Source organism: Microplitis mediator, chromosome 1 (genome assembly GCF_029852145.1).
Source record: "Microplitis mediator isolate UGA2020A chromosome 1, iyMicMedi2.1, whole genome shotgun sequence".
Lineage (NCBI taxonomy): Eukaryota > Metazoa > Arthropoda > Insecta > Hymenoptera > Braconidae > Microplitis > Microplitis mediator.
In genome coordinates this window covers 7949927-7971805 of record NC_079969.1, presented here as the reverse complement: position 1 = coordinate 7971805, position 21879 = coordinate 7949927, and the positions used below count along the sequence as shown (strand labels likewise).

At 24.0% G+C, this 21879-nt stretch overlaps 1 protein-coding gene across 8 annotated transcripts; it reads left to right on the top strand.

Moving 5' to 3' along the window:
- Window positions 1-1244: 1244 nt before the first annotated feature.
- Window positions 1245-16855, top strand: LOC130678220 (RNA-binding protein squid). Of its 8 annotated transcripts, none has more exons than XM_057485305.1 (13): window positions 1245-1629; window positions 6040-6078; window positions 6322-6362; window positions 6632-6759; window positions 7353-7499; window positions 7581-7712; window positions 8678-8885; window positions 10569-10637; window positions 13621-15068; window positions 15275-15339; window positions 15674-15801; window positions 16470-16544; window positions 16764-16855. In XM_057485305.1, the coding sequence occupies exons 1-9, from the start codon at window positions 1484-1486 to the stop codon at window positions 13791-13793; spliced, it is 1083 nt and encodes a 360-aa protein (XP_057341288.1). In that variant the 5' UTR covers window positions 1245-1483; the 3' UTR covers window positions 13794-15068; window positions 15275-15339; window positions 15674-15801; window positions 16470-16544; window positions 16764-16855. The 8 variants fall into 8 exon arrangements, with proteins under 8 accessions (XP_057341288.1, XP_057341287.1, XP_057341291.1 ...); XM_057485304.1 differs by having other exon boundaries at window positions 8678-8948; XM_057485308.1 differs by lacking the exon at window positions 10569-10637.
- The last annotated feature ends 5024 nt before the right edge of the window (window positions 16856-21879 follow it).

Genomic DNA, 21879 nt, shown 5'->3' with positions numbered 1-21879 from the left:
ATTAATTATTTATTTAAAACAGCCGCCATTTTGTTTAAAAAAATTTTTTTTTTCGAATATATTGATGTCGGTACTCAAAAGGAAATTTACTGGCAAATAAAACCGCTCTAATAATTTTTTATTTAAACTGAAAAAAAATTGTCATTATCATCTAATTAGAATTTAATTATCGATTTGCGAAATCGAACGCTAATTAACTTTAAAAAAATAATTATTTTCTATTCATACTTAAAATTCGAATTAACTTTCAATTATTTTTATTAAAAAAATAAAATAATAGTCAATTTAATCATTGAAATATTTAAAAAATCATTGTTCTTAATTACTCCGTAATAAAATTACTAATTATCAATAGGTAATTACCTAAAATAATTAATAACTTTAAAAACTCACCATTTAAATTTATGAAACTGTCAGATTTTTTTTTTAATTAACTCCAAAAAAAAAAAAAAAACTAAAAATGTGCACATGTAGAAAATAAAAAAACGATGCAATTTTCAAAAATATTTATTTTTTTTTAATTTATCATTTCGAAAAAAATCCAAAAATTATTAGTCGTCAGTTAACTTATGAGTGTAAACTAACCAAACATCAGACGATTCAAAAATTCTAAATTAATTAATTAAAATAATGAAATTTAAAAAAACGCGCGTACTAATTTTTCATTGATCTAAATACGTATTTTTATTTTTCTAATCCACTTACATTTCATTGACTTCCGCTAAAATTAAAAAAATTGCCACTTGTCAATTACATTACCACTCATTGCTAACTTCAGATTATTCAAATTTATCCCGCCTAAAAATTTTTAATCCCCACCACTCGCGCATGCCCAAATTCTTCCCGCGAAATTTACCACCGCGTCCTCTATATTTAATTTTTCACACCAAAACTATTGATCCTCACCAGTGACGTCTCTCAAAACCAACTTTTTTAAAAAAAATAAATTCCTCCCTCAAAAACCATAAAAACTTTTTCAAAAAATTTTACTCTCACCCGCAATTACTATTTAACTTTCCCTCATTTTCCCCATAATTCCCGGCTTGAAATGAACTCTAATTATACAGAAAAAATATTTGAAAATAAACGGCGTCATTACCCCGGGGTGAAAACTACCTCGAATATGACACACTACTGATATACTAAAATTCTATTGGTTCGCGCGTCTTACAAGCGATCATCGTCACCATAAAATTACCCATAATTCCTAAAAACGCAGACGCATTTACAATTCACAATTGGCGTGTCATTCTTCTCCCTCAGATCGTCGTCCAGTACAGACGTGTGTTATTTAATTCTCTTATATCTTAAGTGTATTGTATTTTTTTTTTAAATTTAAAAACTAATACGCGAGTGCTAGTTTACTATTTTTAAATTAATTTAATTAACTATTAAATTAAATTAATTTATATATATATATATATATTTATATAAATATATATTTTAAAATATTTATATTTATTATAAATAATTAATAACAACAATGGCTGAACAAGATAACAAAGATTTTACCGAAGATATTACTGATCAAAGTTATGAACAAAACGGAGATGCGGCTCAAAACGAGACTGGAAATGGCGGCGATGCCGGTGACGCCAATGAAAATGGCCAGGATTCACAAGACGACAAGTAAATTATTATTTTATTTATTATATTAATATTATTTATCTTAAATATCATAAATATATTACTATATTTTATCATATATATTTATTTTCTTTAAATTAAAGTACAAAAAAAAAGTACATTTCAGACGCGTTAAATTTTTTTCAAAATGGCGCGCGCTCCGAAATTATTTATAAATTCAAAAGTAATCCATTTGCATCTTATATTTCTTTACATTTACTACATATTTTTATCTATTGTAATATTTCCTTTTAGTGTAAATATAAGACGGGTTAATATATTTTTTATATATACATAAATATATATGTATATGATTGTTAATTTTAACGTTCGTTTTTTTTACTTGTGTTTAATTGTCGCGTGTACGCCGACGCCGCCGGTCGGGTGACGCTCTTTTTTTTTCACAAAATGGCTGACTAATGATTTTTTTTTAGATTTTTTTTTGCTCCTAAATCTTTCTCACTAATATCGAATATTAATTTTTTTTTCAGTGGGTAAATATTTAATGTTTTGGTCGAATTTTTTATTTAGGAGTAATTAATTACTGATAATTAAACGCAAGTAATTTATCTAGCGAAAAAAGTTTATTGGAATTACAATAAATGAAGGATTTGTTTTATTTTTTGCTTTTTTTTTTTGTAGAAAATTATTCTAATTTAAGAGAAGGAACTGCGTCTCTTATTTAAATATCTATTTTTTGTTGCACGTACACGTGATAAATTTGATGGTAAAAATTTTGGTATTGAAATCAAATAATTTTTTTTTTTTTAATTTAATAACAAGTCTGGAAATTTTTATATTTTCAAAAAAATAAATTTAATATTCATGTTGAATTTTTTTAATTACGCAGACCGGAAAGTTTTTGAATAAAAAAAAAAAAAATTATTTTCGATGATCCTAAACTTAACAGAATTAACAATTTTTGGATTTTTTTTTTCTGCAAATCAATGACGAAAATATAAAAACTAAAAATATGCACGTGTAGAAAATTTAAAAAACTAAAGATGCAATTTTTTCAAATTTTTTTTTATTTATAATTTATCGTATTTTTAAATATCTAAAAATTATTAGACGCCGGCTAACTATGATCCGGAAATTGACAGACAATTCAAAATTTTCGGATTTTTTTCTCTACAAATCAATTACAAAAAAATAATAAATAAAAATGTGCACTTGTAGATAATTGAAATAACTATAGGTGCAATTTTTTCAAAAATTTTTTATTCATAATTTATTGTTTAAAAACTTGAATTAACAGTAAAAGAAAAAGAGAATTTAAAAATCGAATATTGAAATGATGTAGAAAAAATTTTCAAATGACTCATTATTGGAAGTAAAGATATGAGTTATCAAATACATGGTATATATTTGATATATCAAGTTGTAATTTATTAAATTAACTTACATGTATAATTTTTCATGTCGACAGAAAAAAAAGATTTTTTTCGCAATAAATTTCCACTTACCCTTAGAAAATTTTGCATTATAAATTTAAAGGAAATATTTTCTTTAAGCGAGAAAATATTTATTCTGGAGCAAGAAAAAATTTTTTGAGTCGAGAAAAATTTTTATTCTAAGAAATTTTTTCTAGGCTTAAGAAATTTTTTTTCTTTAATTCATGATACAAAATATTTTTCGCGCCAGAAAATTATTTTTTCTGTGTAAGTGCGACAAAAAATTGTTTTAATACGCGGTAAAGATATCAAATTTGATATTGATAAATAATGGGCGTTTCAGTTTATAAATAATTAAAAAAAAAGCAACAGATATTTCATATTTGATTTTTTTTTTTTTATAAAAAATCATGAGCATAAATATAGCAGACGTCAAATTTGAAATTTTAAATAAACAGAGTAAATAATAAATAAAATTAAATTTTTAAAAATGCGCATTTGAAAAATTTAAAAACTAATAAGTGCATTTTTAAAATAATTTACTCTATTTATTTATAATCATGACTTTGTCTAATTTCTGGTACATTCACACTCGTACAGAAATCAAATAAATATAATTTTTATTAATTTCCTTCTCATATTTAATATAAAAATTAAAAATTACCACAAATCCTTATAATTTATTATAATTATAATAAAAATTAAATCTTGTAATTAAAAAAAAAAAATTTAGATCTTACGGTAATCATTAGTAATAAAAATTTTGCATGCATTGAATAAGTTTTTAATTAATATAAAAATTACAACATTAATTAAAAAAAATAATGAACCAATAAATTATCAAATAATTACAATAACACTAGTGATAAAAATAATGAATAATTTTTTAAACCTTTTCAGCTTTACAGTTTAAATCAAATCCCAATCCTTTGTACTCGCGTTTGTTAAAAAAAAAAAAAAAGAAATAGTTAAGATTTATAATTTAATTGAAAAATTTGTAAATTGACCAGCCGAAAAAAATTTTTGTTTTGTTTGTTATTAAATTTTGTTATTACAGAATGGTTACTCGATTGACAATTAAATATTCAAATAAATATATAAGTGATTAAAATTATGTGAGATGACAACGTAATGAAATAACTCGAGTTAATTATAACTATTAATGTCTTCAAATCATCAATGGTCTTTCATCAAGCACTGGATTCGATTTTTGTTAATAAATTTAAATATCTGACATTAATAATTGAATAATTTATAAATATATGAAAATAAATCACCCAGATATATATCAACAAAAATAATTTTCCTGCTGGATCACGCAGTAGAGTCTTGATTATAAAAAAAAAAAGTTTTTATTTCAAAACTTGATTGGGTTAAATCAATTGATTAATATAAATATATATAAATAAATATATACATACATATAACTGATCAATCAATAAATATATGATTAAATGATAAAATCATTTCACAAGTATTAAGAATTGTATTCATTGTCAAAGCAACGTCTAGGTTTCAAAAATATAAAAAACTCAAATTAATCCACATTTAAAAAATATATATGTCTATATATATATAAATATATGATCGGAGTGCAATTAACCCAAGTTTATGTGGCTTGATCTGCAGGTAAAAACAGTTAACCAGATCCACATTAATGGATTATGATGATGATGTTGATGATGATGATTATTATGATGATGATGATGATGATGTATTGTGAGATGGTGATGGGATATTATTTATGATGATGTCATCTTCTACTACGTGGATACTATCAATCAATTAAGCCATGACAATACTCTGGAGTATCATTACTGGTGCCTACGGTATTTATCACCAGCCCTATGATGATTTAATTGCAAAAAAAAACATTAAATAACTCATTAACTAGACGATTTAAATAATTAATGATTTTGTCAATGAGTAAAAATATCGAGAGCAATAATATTTATTTTGTTTATTAAAAACGTTCAATAGAAACAAATATGACCGATCATCTTTTGTGTAAAAATCCATTACAGTCAATCGAATTGTTGAATTGTCCAATTGAATTGAATATAATTGAAAATAATTTATCGAGATTTATTTATTTGATAAGTAATGCCATTGTAACTGCTCGTTTTATTTTTATTTTTTTTTAAATTTATAAATTTTAAAAACTAAGATGTAAAATTCTGTTTAACTTTTGATAAATTTTTGTTGTAAAAAAATTGTAAAAAAAAACATTAATTTGTAAATTAGTATTAAGGTTTAAATTTAAAAATTAAAATTTTTGAGTTTAAAATTTTTTGGTATAGAATTTTTAGGCGCAGCTCTATGGCATCTGGATTTTGTTTATTTTATTTTTTAAATTGAATTTTTAAATTTTTAAAACAAATGTCAATTTATCTTTTTCGCGGTTTAGTTTTGAATTATATATATATTTGGTTTAAAATAATTGTTTAGATTTATTAATTAATTTTTATTCCACAGAGACCACGAGCTACCTTTACAAGGGTATGACAACAATATAATTATTTATTATTATATTAATAAATAAATAAATTGAAGAATTGTTGATACAGTCGTGAAAAAAGAATAAGAAAAAAATTTACAAAATTCAAATTTAAAATTAAACTTTAAAATTCCTTGTCCAATTTTTTATTTTATTTTTTTTTATTACTATTTATTTTTTGTTGTACTTTTTAACAGCAATTCTAGATCATTCCAGGGGATTCGAGTCAGTTCCTTTTGCAAATGGATAATAATGATAATTAATAAATTAATTAATGATTTATGAATAATGATGATAGTAATAATTGATTGATTGATTTAATTGTAATTTTTCATTTTAAAAGATAATATTTTGTACACTGCGTCTATTTAATTACTTGATTGAAAACTTATAAATAGAGTTTTAAATTTTAATTCCATTAGATATTAATTTTTAAATTAATTAAGTTATTTTATTTATTTATTTTTTATTTTTTTGGAGTTTAATATTTTTATTTATTGATTTTTTTTTTCGTTTTTACAGATCGGGCAGTGATGGTAACCAGGAGTCACTTAACGATAGGTAATTTATTTGTTTTTTTAATTTAAAAATATCAAAGGCGGGAAAATTTTAAATTCAAAATTTTATTTAATTTTTTTAAAAATTAATGTCAGGGTAATAGAGAGTGAATTTAAATTCTGATGAATTTTTTTTATTAAAAAAAAAATTGTGAGTTGAGTTTTCAAAAATTCGCGGGTTTAAAAAATTTGAAATGAATTTATTTCGATCTTAAGTATTAATTTTTTTTTTTTTGTTTGATTACAGGAAACTATTTGTTGGTGGACTCAGTTGGGAAACCACAGACAGTAAGTATTAGTTATATATATTTTAACTTGGGGGATTTGATAAATAAATTCTGGGGTTTTATTTAAATAAAAAAAAGAAAAAAGTAAATTTAAAATGATGATTTAACTTAGGACACCTTCAGACGGCAGTTTGGCACTGTCGAATGAGATCAATTAATAGTTTATTTCTGATTTAAATTTTAAATGAATAAAATTAATTAAAGTAACACGATATATTAATTAAATTAAAATGAATTTATTGTTAATTTATTTTATTTTTATTTTTACAGAGGAATTAAGAGATCACTTTGGTAGCTATGGTGATATTGAAAGTATCAATGTTAAAACAGACCCCAACACCGGAAGATCACGAGGATTCGCTTTCATCGTTTTCTCAAAGGCTGAATCTTTGGACAAGGTAATTATTATTATTATTATTTTTTTTTTTATATAAATATTTAATTATTAAAACCATCAGTTTACTGTTTCTCCAAAGCTAATAAAATTCCCAGTAACTTTAAATTAATATTCCCGCTAATCTATTGAAAATACGCACAAAATAAATGAATAAAATTTTTTAGAGAATTAAGTTTTCTATAAAAAAGATATCTATCATTTTTTATCTAAATTCAATCCTTAAAAAATTATAAATCAAAAAAAAGTTTGTAATCAATTTTTTTAATATAAAATTTAACTAAATTTTTCTATTCATCTTAAAGTTTAATTTCTGACTAAACTATTAAAGATTCGAAAAAAATCAATCAATCCAAATTTACAGAGGATTAAATTCACTACAAAAAAGTCTTATGTAAATTTTACTTAAACCTATTACTAAAGCCCCTAAAAATTAAACTCCAAATAAACCCGAATTTAAAATGATGATCTATTAAGTCAGTTCTGCTACTGAGTACAATTGACGACAATTAGGCTTCTGACGCATTCCCCAATAACTACTCAATTTAAAAACTTGAATTACACCTACTAAACAAATAACTTATTTTAAATTTACAGATTATGATGGCCGGAGATCATGTTATTAACAACAAAAAAGTCGATCCCAAAAAAGCTAAAGCCCGTCACGGTAAAATTTTCGTTGGTGGTTTGTCAACGGAATTATCTGACGATGACATCAAAGGTTTCTTTGAAAAGTTTGGTAAAGTAAGTATCCTCCCTCTCGCTCTAATAATTTACTAAAAATATTAAGTATTGAAATGATTAAATTTTTTTTTTAAATTACAGATCGTCGACGTTGAGATGCCATTTGATAAAACAAAAAGCCAACGTAAAGGTTTCTGTTTCATAACTTTTGAATCTGAGCAAGTTGTTAACGAGCTTTTAAAAACACCCAAACAAACAATTAACGGCAAAGAGGTAATTTCATTTATTAATTAATTATCAGGGTGATCACAAACCGGGAATACCGGAAATTATCAAGGAATTTAATGGAATTGGGAATTATTCGGGAATTTAATTGTGACAGTTCAAAATTTTCAATGAAACATTAGTCGAAAAAATTTTGAATATGAAGTTAGCAGGCAATTAACAATTTTCGAATTTTTTTTTTAACATCGACATTTTAAAAATAAAAAATTTATTAGTCGTCAGCTATTAAAAAAATTTCAAATTTTCAAGTAATTTTTCCACAGGTTGTAGAAGAAAAATGGTCGTACGACAAAAAAAATCATTGTAGCTTCAAGTGTCTAGTTTTCTAATCTAGATTAAAAATTTTTTTTATTACACGGTCCCGGAGTAATTCTAAGAAAACTATTAAAAGAAAATTTTGTTCGTCTTAAAAACGGTTCACAGGCTTCAATGAATTTTTCGATAGTAATAATCGATTTTTGATTAATCCGGAGTAAAAAAATTTCAAAACCAAATCAAAAAACTAAACACTGAAGCTACAATTTGTCTTTTTGTTTTTGTCGTACGACCATTTTCCTTCTACAGCTTGTGGAAAATCACTAAAACAATTTGAATTTCTTTAACATCCCTGAATTTTTGTAAATTTTAAATTCCTTTTAATCGAAAAATTTCTTGTCAAATATTTTAACGTACATATTTTTAATATCGATTTATCCAAAGTAAGGCCATATTAATTTATTTTTTTGTTTTTCATGATTCAATCATCAAATTTAATTATTAAATAAAAATTTAATCAAAACTTGAAATATCAATTAGGAATAAAATTTCTGCGTTGAGGAAAAACATAAAAAACTTTACTGGAAAACCGGGAAATATGAGGGAATTTTGAAATAATTTTTTTGTGGCCATCCTGATGACTTACGGATTAAATTGATAAAAAGAAAAAAAATAATAATTCAAATTTTACACATCAGGTTGACGTTAAAAAAGCAACACCTAAACCAGACGGTATGGGAGGTATGCGTGGTGGTGCTGCTGCTGGACGTGGTGCTGCACGCGGTGGTCGCGGTGGACGTGGACGTGGTTTCGGCGGCCAGGGATGGAGTCAAGGTGGTTATGGTGCCGGTGGATACGGCGGCGGTTATGGACAAGGAGGTTACGGTGGTGGATACGATGGCTATGGTAGTTATGACTATTATGGCGGTGGATATGGCGGCTACGGTGGTTACGACTACACCGGATACGGTAATTCAAAGATTTAATTTTTTTTTTTTTTTATTTTTTTTTTTATTGATGTAAAGACAAATTTATTTTTATTTTCGTAAAATAATTTATTTGATTTTACTTTAATTAAAAATAAATTTAAATTATAACTGAAAATGATTCAAAAAATTTTTCTAATTGATTAAAAATTAAAAATAAAATTTATATTCAATGATTTCTTTTTTTTTTATTGAAGAAAAAAAAAATAATTTTTATCTTTGACATATCGTTCTCTTGGTAGTAATGTAATTATTAATTAGTATTATTAATTTTAAATAATTAATAATAATAATTGTAATGTTTAATTATAATAATTGTTTATTTGATTTTTATTTGTTTTTTAACAATAATTTTATTTTTAATTTTTATTATTACTTTCTCTATTAACATTTTAGTTTTTCTTCAACTCTACTAATACTTTTATTTATTTTTATTTTTTTTTTATTGAGTAAATAAAATTCAATATTCGAGTCGATCCGCCCTTAACATACGAGAAAAAAATTTTTAAATCCTCTAGGGTGATAAGAAATCGAAAGCCCTTTAAAATAAGTATCAACAAGCTATACTTATATTTTGATGAATTCATATATATTATATATATGTATGTCAGGAATTTATAATAAGTACGGCTTGTCGGTACTCATTTCAAAGGGTTTTTGATTCTCTATCATTCTATAACTGACACAAATTTTTATTAATTATTTTTTTTTTCAATTGTAAATATGAAGAATGACTCAAAAAACTTACATAAAATTTTTTTTTTAATTTCATAGAATTGTAGGATATTTCATGCCCTTTAAAATGAATACCAACAAGCCATAGTTATTATTAATAATCTAGTGGGTATATTTGTTATATATTTATATACGAATGTATGCGTCAAAAATTTCTAAAAATAAATACAGCTTGTTGGTACTCATTTTAAAGAGCTTTGAATCGTCTATCATTCTATGTAGTTCAAAAATTTTAAATCCAAAATTTTTTAATACCAATTACTTGATTGAAAAAAAAATAATAATAAGTTTATTAAAAATTTTTTTCAACTCTATAGAATCGTTAAGAATTCAAAGCTCTTTAAAATGAGTACCAACAAGCGATACTTATATTCAATATAAATTATATATATTTATAGTCATATCCATATATCTTTGAAACGTCAAAAAATAAATATGCCTTGTTGGTATTCATTTTAAAGCTCTTTCATTTCTCTATTCTCCTACATATCATCAGAACATAAATTTCCTATTCAATGAAAAACACTTGACCGAAAATTAAATTTAAAATACTTTCATATTAATTATAAAATACTCAGTATCAAACGAATATGTAATTTTTTTTTTACTAAAAAAAAAGTAATTCTCCATATATTCTTGAAAAAATCATTTTACAATTTTATTTCGTTTTTTTTTTTTTTTTTTTTTTGTTTTTCCATTAATTGAATAATTATTTTTAATTAACATAATGATGAATATATAATATAAAAACACGGTATAATTGTTATTATTTAAATAATAATAATAATGATAATGATAATTGTAATTCATTACTGTTGATTGTATTTGTTAATACCGTGTGTTCCATGTCATTGAATAACATATGCAGACGGCTATGGCTATGGCGGTAGTTACGACGGTGGCTACAATGGTGGTCGCGGTGGTGCACGCGGTAAAGGTACGCATTAGCGTTCCTTCATCTTTTTAGTTTATTTTATACTTTTTTTGTTTGTCCATTTTCTTTTTTTTTAAATTGATACAAATTTTTTTTTTATTTTTGTCCACCACCTATTTCCTTTTTTTTTATTAATAATTAAATTTTAAATTCGTATCGTACGTAGAAATTTTTGAAATTTGAATAATTCACCGAAGCCATTTTTTTTTTATTTTCGTTGCTTATATATATTTGTTGTATTTTATTTCTTATACTTTTTCTTCTGAGAAATTCTAGATCATGACAAATTTTTTTTTAAATTCGATTGAAAAAATTGAAATAAATTTTTTTGATTTCGGCTCAATTATTTAACTAGAATTTTTGATGGTTATTTGGGACTTGAAATCCGATACAACGGTTCAAGTAACAAAAAAAATAAATGAACACTTTTTTGTAGGAAATTTAATCCTCTACAAAAAAGATTCTTATAAATTTTCACGTAAATTAAATATTTGAACCACAATTTTAATTGAAACAAAATTTTTTTGACTTTCACTAATAATTTTATTTTCTCCAATTTTCAAAGTAAAATTCTGACTCCACTATCAAGAAAATCGCTAAAATCAATCAACACAATTTTACAGTAAATTAAATTCTCTACAAAAAATGTCTCATACAATTTTTTCCTAAACGCAACAGTATCCCCACAATTTTAAATTTAAACTCGTCATCAATAATCATTTCAAAAATTTTCGTTTCCTTAAACTTTGAAATTTAAATCCTCACTCATTTATCAATAATATCGAAAAAACCAATCAATATATTTTTGTAGAGAATGAAATCCTCTACAAAAAAAGTCTTACTAACTTTTCACCCAAAACCCATAGTTTAGTCACAATAATTATATAAAAATTATAAATCTAGAATTTCTCAAGCACGTTACTAATTTCTCTTATTTATTTATTTAATTAATTAAATTAATTAATTAACTAACTAAATTAATCAACACACATTTATTATTTATATGACACTTACCACGTGGTTTATTTTCATACATTTCATTATTCCCGATTTGCACTTTTTTCTTTAAAAAAAAAAAAAAAAAATTTAAATAATACTTGAATTTTTTTTTCTTTTTTTTTTTTTACTGGCTACTTAATAACCCAGAATACTAAATACATTTTTAACTCCTGGCCATTTATTTTGAATTAATTTTTTTTTTGATTTCATTAAAAAAAAAAATTGATTAAAATAAATAATTATTAAGTAGAATAATAATTAATAATAATAATAATTAATAAAAAAATGAACGTTATTTTTTTTGGGACACAGCCTACAGCTTACTACCTTAGCCTGTAGCCTCTTTAGTAGTTAATTTAATAAATAAATAAATAAATTATTTAAAAATAATAAATAATTAAAACACAATTAATTAACAATTAGCAGATATCCATCATTATTTTTTTTTAATTTACTTAATTATTTATTTTTATTTTAAAATTTAAATTTTTATGTATCTGCAATTTTTAACATATATATTTATGTATATATGCATATATTTTTTTTTAGTCCTTAATTAATTTTTTATGTAAATATAATTAGTAGTTATATTTTTTTTTAATTAATTAAATTTGTAGATGTAGATTTTAGTGATTTAATTTTTTTTTTCTTTAATTTACATTAACTTGTTAATATATTTTTTTTGTTTTGTTTTAAAAAGTTATAATAATACTTTTGTTTATAACTTGTAATAATATTGATGATAACAATAATAATAAATAAAATCAATTGCAATAATGAATGAATTTCAGGAGGCTCAGGCTACGGAGGCAAGCAGAGGGGTGGTGGTGGTCGCCAGAACCAAAGGCACCAACCCTATTAATTTGGGGATACCGTATATCGCGAGCTCAATTATGCTGTTTAAATCATTCATTTACCACTGGTGAGTGTCCCGTAATTCTCAATCTATAATCTCTATCCTTCTTATCTATTTTTTTATTTCATTCATTTTTTATACTCAACCATCACTCTGTTAACTATAATGTAGATGTAGATTTTAATATTTTTAATCACATAAATTGATAGAGAATTTCAAGCCCATCAAAATGAGTACCAACAAGCCGTACTTATTTTTTATATTTTTATGAACACATATATGTACATATACATATGTATTAGAATTTTATGACTAGAAGTATGGCTTGTTGGTACTCTTTTTAAAGGACTTGAAATTCTCTATCAATTTATGTGATTAAAAACGTGAAGTATTGATTTTTTTATGATTTGATTATTGACAATTGAAAAAAAAAATTTTTGTAAAATTGTTATTGTTCATCGAGAATAATAGAAAATTTAAAGCCCTTTCATATGAGTACAAACAAGCTGTATTTATTTTTAATAATTTAATAGATATACATTTTATATATTTATGCTCACATATATGTATCAGAAATTTATGATCATCAGTATGGCTTGTTGGTACTCAATTCAAAGGGCCTTCAATTCTCCATCATTCTACACAATTAAAACAAATTTTTACAAATTGTTTTTTTTTTTATGAATGAAAAAAATTTGGAAAAAAATTAGCTTTAGATCGATAGAAAAATTAACGCTCTTTAAAATGAGTACCCACAAGCCTCACTTATTTTTAATAATTTCTAACATATATTTATTATTATCATATATATAAATATATATACCTCAGAAACAATTAGTAATAAATATGGCTTGTTGGTACTCATTTTAAAGGTCTTGAAATTCTCTATCTCACTACACGTACAAAATATTTTGTTAAAATATATATTCCTATATTTATCTCATACGTACAATTTCAAAAAATTCTCCCTTAAAAATTTTACACCCTTATCTCACCAATAAATAAACCTTGACAATTCTGCATGCCAATTATAATAGAAATAAATATATATAATAGATAAATAACTTTGTGTAAAAACAATGTAACTAATAACTAATTAATGTTTATATTTTTTTTTGTTTGTTTATTCAGGTCTTCAATCTTACAACAAATTACATAATTCATTGAATCATCATTCCATAAAATCATCACGTCATCAACAACAACAAAGCAGACAACTGCCGCAAAATAATTATAACAATCAACAACAAGATTCGCAACATCAAAAAAACCACCAACCAAACAATGTAACATACATGCGTTAAAATTTTCCGGCCCTAATAACCTCAATAAAATTTATTATTAATAATTAATAATAATGATAAATAATAATAATAATAATTAATAATTATTAATTGAAATTTTTTAATTACAAACAAAAAAAAATTTTCTTTTTATGAAATTTAATTTGAAACAATAGTAAAAAAAAAACAAACAATCAATCAAATAAAAAGGGTTCTGGATTTTAAAGTAATAAATTAATTAATTATAAATAATTAATAATAATTATTATTTATAATTAAGTAGATGAGTTTAAACGATAGTTGAAATTTTGTTTGCATTAAATCCTCAATCTTTTGTACAGAATATTTTTAATGTATCATCTCCCAATTTAATTAATTGATTAATTAATTTTTTTAATTAGTTAATTAATTAAATAATAATTATAATTATAATAAATAAAATTAAGAATTAACAAATTAGTTAACATAATTAGAAAATAATCTTTTTTTTTTTTGTCTACTTTAATTTTTTTATTTGTCTATTTATCGATTAATAAACAAATAATTACTGTAATGCTGTCTTATTATTAATTATTAATTATTATTATTTAATATTTTGTATAAAAATGTCCGGGGGTTTTTGTCATCTTTAATTAAGATGTTTTTTTAAAAACAATTACTATTGTTTTTATTTTTACGTCTTTAATTTAAATGTAATTGTAAGTTTATGAACAAATTAATAATTAATGTGTAGTAATAAAACTATTAAGTAATTAAACAATTTTTAATTGAATTTTTTTATTGCGAGTAATTGCGGTAGTTATTGATGGGGATTTAAGTACTGGATTTTTTTAAATATTTTAATTACAAAAAATTAATTGTTTATAATTAATTTAGCGGAGAAAATGGGTTTGTTTAAAATTTTTTGGGTTATGTTTAAAAAAAAAAGTTTTGTATGAGAAGTCGATGGTGCGACGCCTGGTGGATTGTTGGGAAGTTGATTGTAGAGGCGCTGAAGTAGGAAATTTAATGCAGCGACATTTTATTGGAGTTGCGGAAGAAAAGAAGGGGAGGGGGAAAATGTTAATTGATGCAGGAGAGCAGAAGGAAGATTTTTTTTACGGCCACGTTCTTTTGGTTCCGGCTGTTGGAGAGATTGGTCGCAAGAATTTTTACTGCAAATTTAAATTTTGCCACGTGGTAAAAAAATTTTAAATCTTTAAAAAATGAGGGATGGAAATATTTTATTTAAATATTTGTTGGGAAAGCGGATAATTACTTTGCGACCAGTTGAATTCAAATTGGGAAAATGAGATTGTAAGTAATTTTTGTAATTTGAATTTTTTAATTTTTTGTGGAAATTTAAAATGATGATTTATCTTAGGACACCTTCAGACGACAGAATGGCACTGTCGCATGAGACTAAAACTATTTATTCAATACTGATTCTTATTTTAAATTCACAAAATTCGAAAAAAAAATTTATTTTGGATTTATTAAATTTTAGTTTATTTTTTTTCTAGAAATTTTTGAAGTAAAAAATGGAGCTGCTCGTATTCAATTTTTCAAGGTCTAAATTCAAGTAAAGGTAATTATTATATTATTTATTTTTTCATAAAAAAAAAAAGTGAAAGTGAGTGATGAAAAAAACTCCGAAAAAAATTTATTCGAGAGTTTAATTTATGGGAATCGACAAATAGATTTTGCGGTTTTATTTAAATTAAAAAAAGAAAAAAGTAAATTTAAAATGATGATTTAACTTAGGACACCTTCAGACGACAGTTTGGCACTGTCGAATGAGATCAATTAACAGTTTATTTCTGATTTAAATTTTAAATAAATAAAATTAATTAAAGTAACACGATATACTAATTGAATTAAAATGAATTTATTGTTAATTTATTTTATTTTTATCTTTACAGAGGGATTAAGAGATCACTTTGGTAGCTATGGTGATATTGAAAGTAACAATGTTAAAACAGACTCCAACACCGAAAGATCACGAGGATTCGCTTTCATCGTTTTCTCAAAGGCCGAATCTTTAGACAAGGTAATTATTATTTTTTTTTTTTATATAAATATTTAATTATTAAAACCATCAGTTTACTGTTACTCCAAAGCAAATAAAATTACCAGTAACTTTAAATTAAAATTCCCGCTAATCTATTGAAAATACGCACAAAATAAATGAATAAAATTTTGTAGAGAATTGAGTTTTCTACAAAAAAGGTCTTTGTAATTTTTTTCATAAATTGAATCCTTAAAAAGTTATAAATAAAAAAAAGTTAATGATCAATTTTTTTAGTATAAAAATTAATTAAATTTTTCTATTCATCTTAAAGTTTAATTTCTGACTAAACTATTAAAGATTCGAAAAAAATCAATCCATCTAAATTTACAGAGGATTAAATTCTCCACAAAAAAGTCTTTACACTTTTTTCCGTAAATTCAATACTTAAGTCATTATAAATTTTTAAAAAATTTGTTTCAAAATGCCTTAAGAAATCTAAAAAAAAATTTTCAATTTTTTAAAATTTAAATAAATAGCAATTCGCTGTAATGACAAAAAAATATTTAATATGATGATTTAAAAAGTCAGTTCTGCTACTGAGAATTATTGACGACAATTAGACTTCTGATAAATTAAAAAAAAATATTTCTTTATTTTTATTTAAAATCTTTAATACAAAAAATATAATAATCATAAATTAATTACAGATTGTATGCTGGTTATCATGTAAAATAACATAATTCACCTCCAAGGTTATTTGGTTACTAATTAACAAGTTAATGGTAATTATAATTCAATCACATTATTAAAAAAAACATTTTCACAAATAATTTTTTTCATCCATAATTTTTTATTTTTAATGATGATTTATAAAGTCAGTTCTGCTACTGAGTATTTTTGACGACAATTAGACTTCTGATGCATTTAAAAATGAATAATTAATTTTTAAAAAATAATTGATTAATTAATTAACTAATTAATTAATTTTTGTTCTTTTATAGATCAAGCAGCCGAAGACGAAATTAAAAAGTTTAATTTCCGGCCAAACTATCAAAGATACAAAAAAAATCATTCAATACAAATTTATAGAGAATTTAATTCTCTACAAAAATGGTCCTCATCATTTTTATCATAAATTAAATATTTATTAAGTTATAGACATTTATAATAAATATATGCGACAAAAAAATGAACCAGCTGAAAAATAACTTTTTATTTTCCTGTTTGTTTAAAATTTATTTCACATAAATAAATTATTTATATATTTGAACCCACAAAAGTTTGAAATAATGTCATAAAAAAAATATTAAACATTAATGTTAATACTGACCAATAAAGTATTACTTTTTTTGTATTCCAACAATAAAAATATTTATTTGGATTAATTAAATTACGTTTTATTTTATTCCTCTATTTAATTGACTGTCCAAGTAGTAAACTTATTAGTTAAAAAAATCCATACAAGAATATTCAATACTATAAAAAGTCTCGACATTTAATTATTTAATTATTCAAAAAAATGTTTAAAATTAATCAGATAATCTTTTTATTTGTAATCCTGCATGTGATGATGGTGACCAATTTTGCCGCACAAGTCGCACAGATCGCAAATGTGTGCCTATTAAACGGACATGTATGTATATCTAAATATCAAGTATATAGAATTATTAAAATCAATTCAGTTTTATTTTACAAAATTTTTTTTGGCATTGATCTGATCTAAATAATTATTGGTAACAAATCTGCTTAAATAAAAACATATATATATATATATATATATTAGAGTGTCTCAAAAAATCGACTTTTTTTTTTTTTCTTGAAGAACATTGAAAAATCGACAGAGTATCTCTAGACAAAGACCCTGTTAAAATATGAGACCTTAATATTAATATTTAAAGGTAGCGATTCACAATTTTCTATTTTCCGCTTAAATAACATGGGAAAAAAAAAATTTTAATTTTGGAATTTTATACCTCGGCGATGGCTTATTGAACAGATAAGTTCAGGATATAATTTTGTAGGGAATTGAACGCTCTACAAAAAAAGTCTCTTATCATTTTTTGATAAATCCATCTGTTGAAAAGTTATTGGAGCTCGAAGTCAAGTTAGAGTAAATTTCGAAATCTTTTTACTTTTCCGGCGAAATTATCGGACTTATCATAAAATGTCATGAGATCTTTTTTGTAGACAATTTTATTTTCTACAAATTATTATTGATAAATTTTTTTCAAATTCTGCATTTTTTTCTAGTTATTTTCATTTTAATGCCAAGCGCTTAAAATCGATTAGAACACTACTTTTTTAGAAGCTTGGCATTAAAATGGAAATAACTAGAAAAAAATGCAGGATTCGAAAAAAATTTATCAATAATAATTTGTAGAAAATAAAATTGTCTACAAAAAAGATCTCATGAGATTTTATGATAAGTCCGATAATTTCGCCGGAAAAGTAAAAAAATTTTGAAATTTACTCTAACTTCACTTCGAGCTCCAATAACTTTTGAACAGATGGATTTATCAAAAAATGATAAGAGACTTTTTTTGTAGAGCGTTCAATTCCCTACAAAAATATATCCTGAACTTATCTGTTCAATAAGCCATCGCCGAGGTATAAAATTCCAAAATTAAAATTTTTTTTTTCCCATGTTATTTAAATGGAAAATAGAAAATCGTGAATCGCCACCTTTAAATATTAATATTAAGGTCTCATATTTTAACAGGGTCTTTGTCTAGAGATACTCTGTCGATTTTTAAATGTTCTTCAAGAAAAAAAAAAAAAGTCGATTTTTTGAGACACTAATATATATATATTATGCGTAAATTAAAAGAATATTTTGAATTTTTAAAAACCTTACGAATAATTAAATTTTTTTTTGATTCAAAATGTTCCAATCGAACAATATTCGCACACTTCTCATATTGATATGCACCCGTGTAAAAAAAGTTCGATTTGTAAAACTTCGAAATGTGAGACAGATTAGAACTTCTTTTAACTTTTTTCCAACTCTCAAGATTTTAATAGTAAAAAATATTTTAGATTTCGAGCTTTACGCTGACGAATTTTAGGAAAAATCAGAGCATTTTTGGAACACGATTCTCAAAACGTATTTTCACTTAATTTTTTTCCGTCTGGGGTAACAGCGCAAAATTCTACAATTTAAAAATTATTATAAGTCTTTAAGTACCCAGTCATTAATTGGAGCTCGGTCAATATTTGATACTGTTGCCCTCATAGAGATTTTAAATTAAAAATTTTTGGCTACTTTTGAACGAGGGAAAAATTTATTTAAAATACATTTTGAGAATTATGTTTCAAAAATCCTATCATTTAACTTAAAATCCGTCTACGCAAAATTCTAAGCCTACTATTTTTTTTTTGTTATCAAAATCTTGATACTAAAAATTTGAAAAAAGTTAAACTTGAAATTTTACTCCGTCTTAAATTTAAAAATTCTACATATCGAATACGTTTGCAACAGGGTTTTTCTGAACGGATATATATATTATATATATATATATATATATATATATATATATATATATATATATATATATATATATATATATATATATAATTGAAAATGAAATTATTAATTAAATTTTTTAAAATAAAAGTCATAACTAGTTTTAATATTTAGATAATAATTGTTATTACTGTTACTTTTAGTGCATGAAAAATAATCAATGCTGCTCAGAAAATTGCTTAAAAATTCCAGAACTTCATGGTTTTCCAACTGGATACTGCACAATGCCCTAATAAATTTAAAACTTAAAAATTTATTATAATTCCAAATTTAAAATTTGAATAATTAAATTAAATTTTTTTCCGTACAAATTGCTGGTTTTTTTTACAGTTTATTTATTCTTTCATAACTGGATAATTGTGGGTATTTTAATAACTCTTAATTAAGTAAAAATGTAATCAATTATTCAATATATTGCCACAATCTTTAAATTAGAATTTATAATGGGATCTGGGGTTTATTTTTCCTGACTTGCTGGACTGATTTGATGCCATTACTTTGTCATAAATCCTCGCTAGTTAATTGAGACATGCAGTTATCATTTTTGTATTTTATTGTCCTCTTCCTGTCTCGGAACTTGGGAAATCTTTTCATATAATTAATTTGTATCCCACATTTGGTTCCCCTCTGAGAATATTGACCACTTTCTCATAATGTAATTTACTCAATTTTACTCTTCTTCAACATAATTTTAATTAATGAAAAGTAAGTTGACAAATAATCTAAAGTAGTAAATCTGAAAATTAATAATTTCTTTTTCAAAATATTTTTACTTTAAAAATAAACTTCTTTTTGATAATTTCTTAAAGTTTTTGTATTTTTAAGTGAGCATTTTTTAAAAATATAAAGTCGACTGTTACTTATAATAATAATAATAATCTTTATTTGCATAAATACTGTACAATTTCCGTTTTTTCTTATAAAATCAAAGTTTATATATTCAAATATATGTATCTAAAGTTTTATATGAAAATACCGAATATTTTTCAAGTTATAGTCATTTTTGTGACAGCACTTTAACTGACCCTTGCATCGACTGAAAACTTTAAACACGTTTTTCTCGAAACTTTTTTGAACTGGTCTCATTTGTAAATTGCATAAATATTAACCGATTCGCAACTTTATTTTTTCCCCGTATTCGTCTATTCAGTAGCTAAAATTGCACGTAGGGATTTTGAAAATTTTTATTTTTAAGATTTTTTAGGGCTGTTTGAATCCAAAAAAATAATTTAAAAAAAACGAAAAATTTTTTAATATGTTGCCATTTTCTTTCAAATCCAAATTTTCAAAATCCTCTGCGTGCAAAGATAACCACATGCGTACAGACTACAACGCAGTTTGGTTTTTTTGTTTCAGATAATCCGTTTTTGAGTTAGAGGTGAGACCGTGGTGGGGGAAATTTTTTTGGTGCTTCACAAAAATGCTTATAATTTTGTAACAACATAATATTTTTTAATCAAAATTTAGGAGAATTATCTTCATGGAAACCCGATCCCCAAATTCTTTTATTATCCCAGTCAAAAAAATTTCCGAAAATCCTTTATTTTTTCAATCCTCACAGTGGCTATCTCCCTTAATTTGTTTTCTTATTTACATTGATTGGTATCATTCATACCTAATTTCCCACTCTTACAATCATTCATATTTCATTAGTGTAATTTGTTCCCTAGTTTTCGCGGGTGTATATTACTCTACTTACGACTTATTACTGACTATCTTTTTTCCTTTTACTTTTTATCAATTTTTATCTATTTACACTTCTTTTGCTTTGCTTTTCTTTTTCCTGACTAGCCAAATCTAAAAATTCTCATAGAATCCACTCAACTGCGACAAAAACGGCATTGAAACCAATACAGTCTATGGGATTCTATGCGGTTTTTGTCGCAGTTGAGTGGATTCTATGGGAATTTTTGGATAGGGAGGCTTTCAAATTTTCTTGTGTATTCTATGACTTCTCTGCTTGGCTTTCCTATCTCTAGTTCTCTCATTCTCTCTCTTGCTTGTTCTGTTTGCTTGCTTTGTACGAACTTTTCTTTGATTTTATTTGATAGCACATGGTCTATTTTATTGTGTATTTTCTTCGCACGCTCATATATATTCTATTGTTTCTTCATGTTTTCTGCATACTCTGCATGTTAAATCCTGGTATTGACTGTTACGTTTGTATTTGTATGTTCAAAAGTTAACTAATCGCTTAAAGGAAACTTGACATGTGACGTTTTCAAATTCAAAACAGTCCATCATTTTGAACCCTTGCTAAAAAAGTCTACTTGCCTTATAAATGAAATCCTCTAGGAAGGAAATATTAATTGCCTGGCAACTTTTGGATCATTAAATTTTATTCATTTATTCAAAAATTTGAAAATTTGCCTCGCACTAAATTTTATTAAATTCCCTGAGGATCATTCGTAAAAAATTTTTCATAGTTCTCTTTTCCAACCCACTAATAATTTATATTATTTATAAAAACTCGGGATTCCCATTTAAAAATAATAATAATAAACCCAATTAACTCAAGTGAGATCTAGCGTTAAAAATTTCAAGCGAATCGAATAATTAATTCATCGATGCGTCAATGGTACGTTAGTTCTCTC

Excerpts from the sequence above, each read along its gene's own strand:
- LOC130678220 (XM_057485304.1), top strand. The coding sequence starts at position 1,484 with ATGGCTGAACAAGATAACAAAGATTTTACCGAAGATATTACTGATCAA. Across the intron at positions 6,760-7,352 it reads AGGCTGAATCTTTGGACAAG|ATTATGATGGCCGGAGATCA; the intron begins GTAATTATTATT and ends TTAAATTTACAG. Across the intron at positions 7,713-8,677 it reads AAACAATTAACGGCAAAGAG|GTTGACGTTAAAAAAGCAAC; the intron begins GTAATTTCATTT and ends TTTACACATCAG.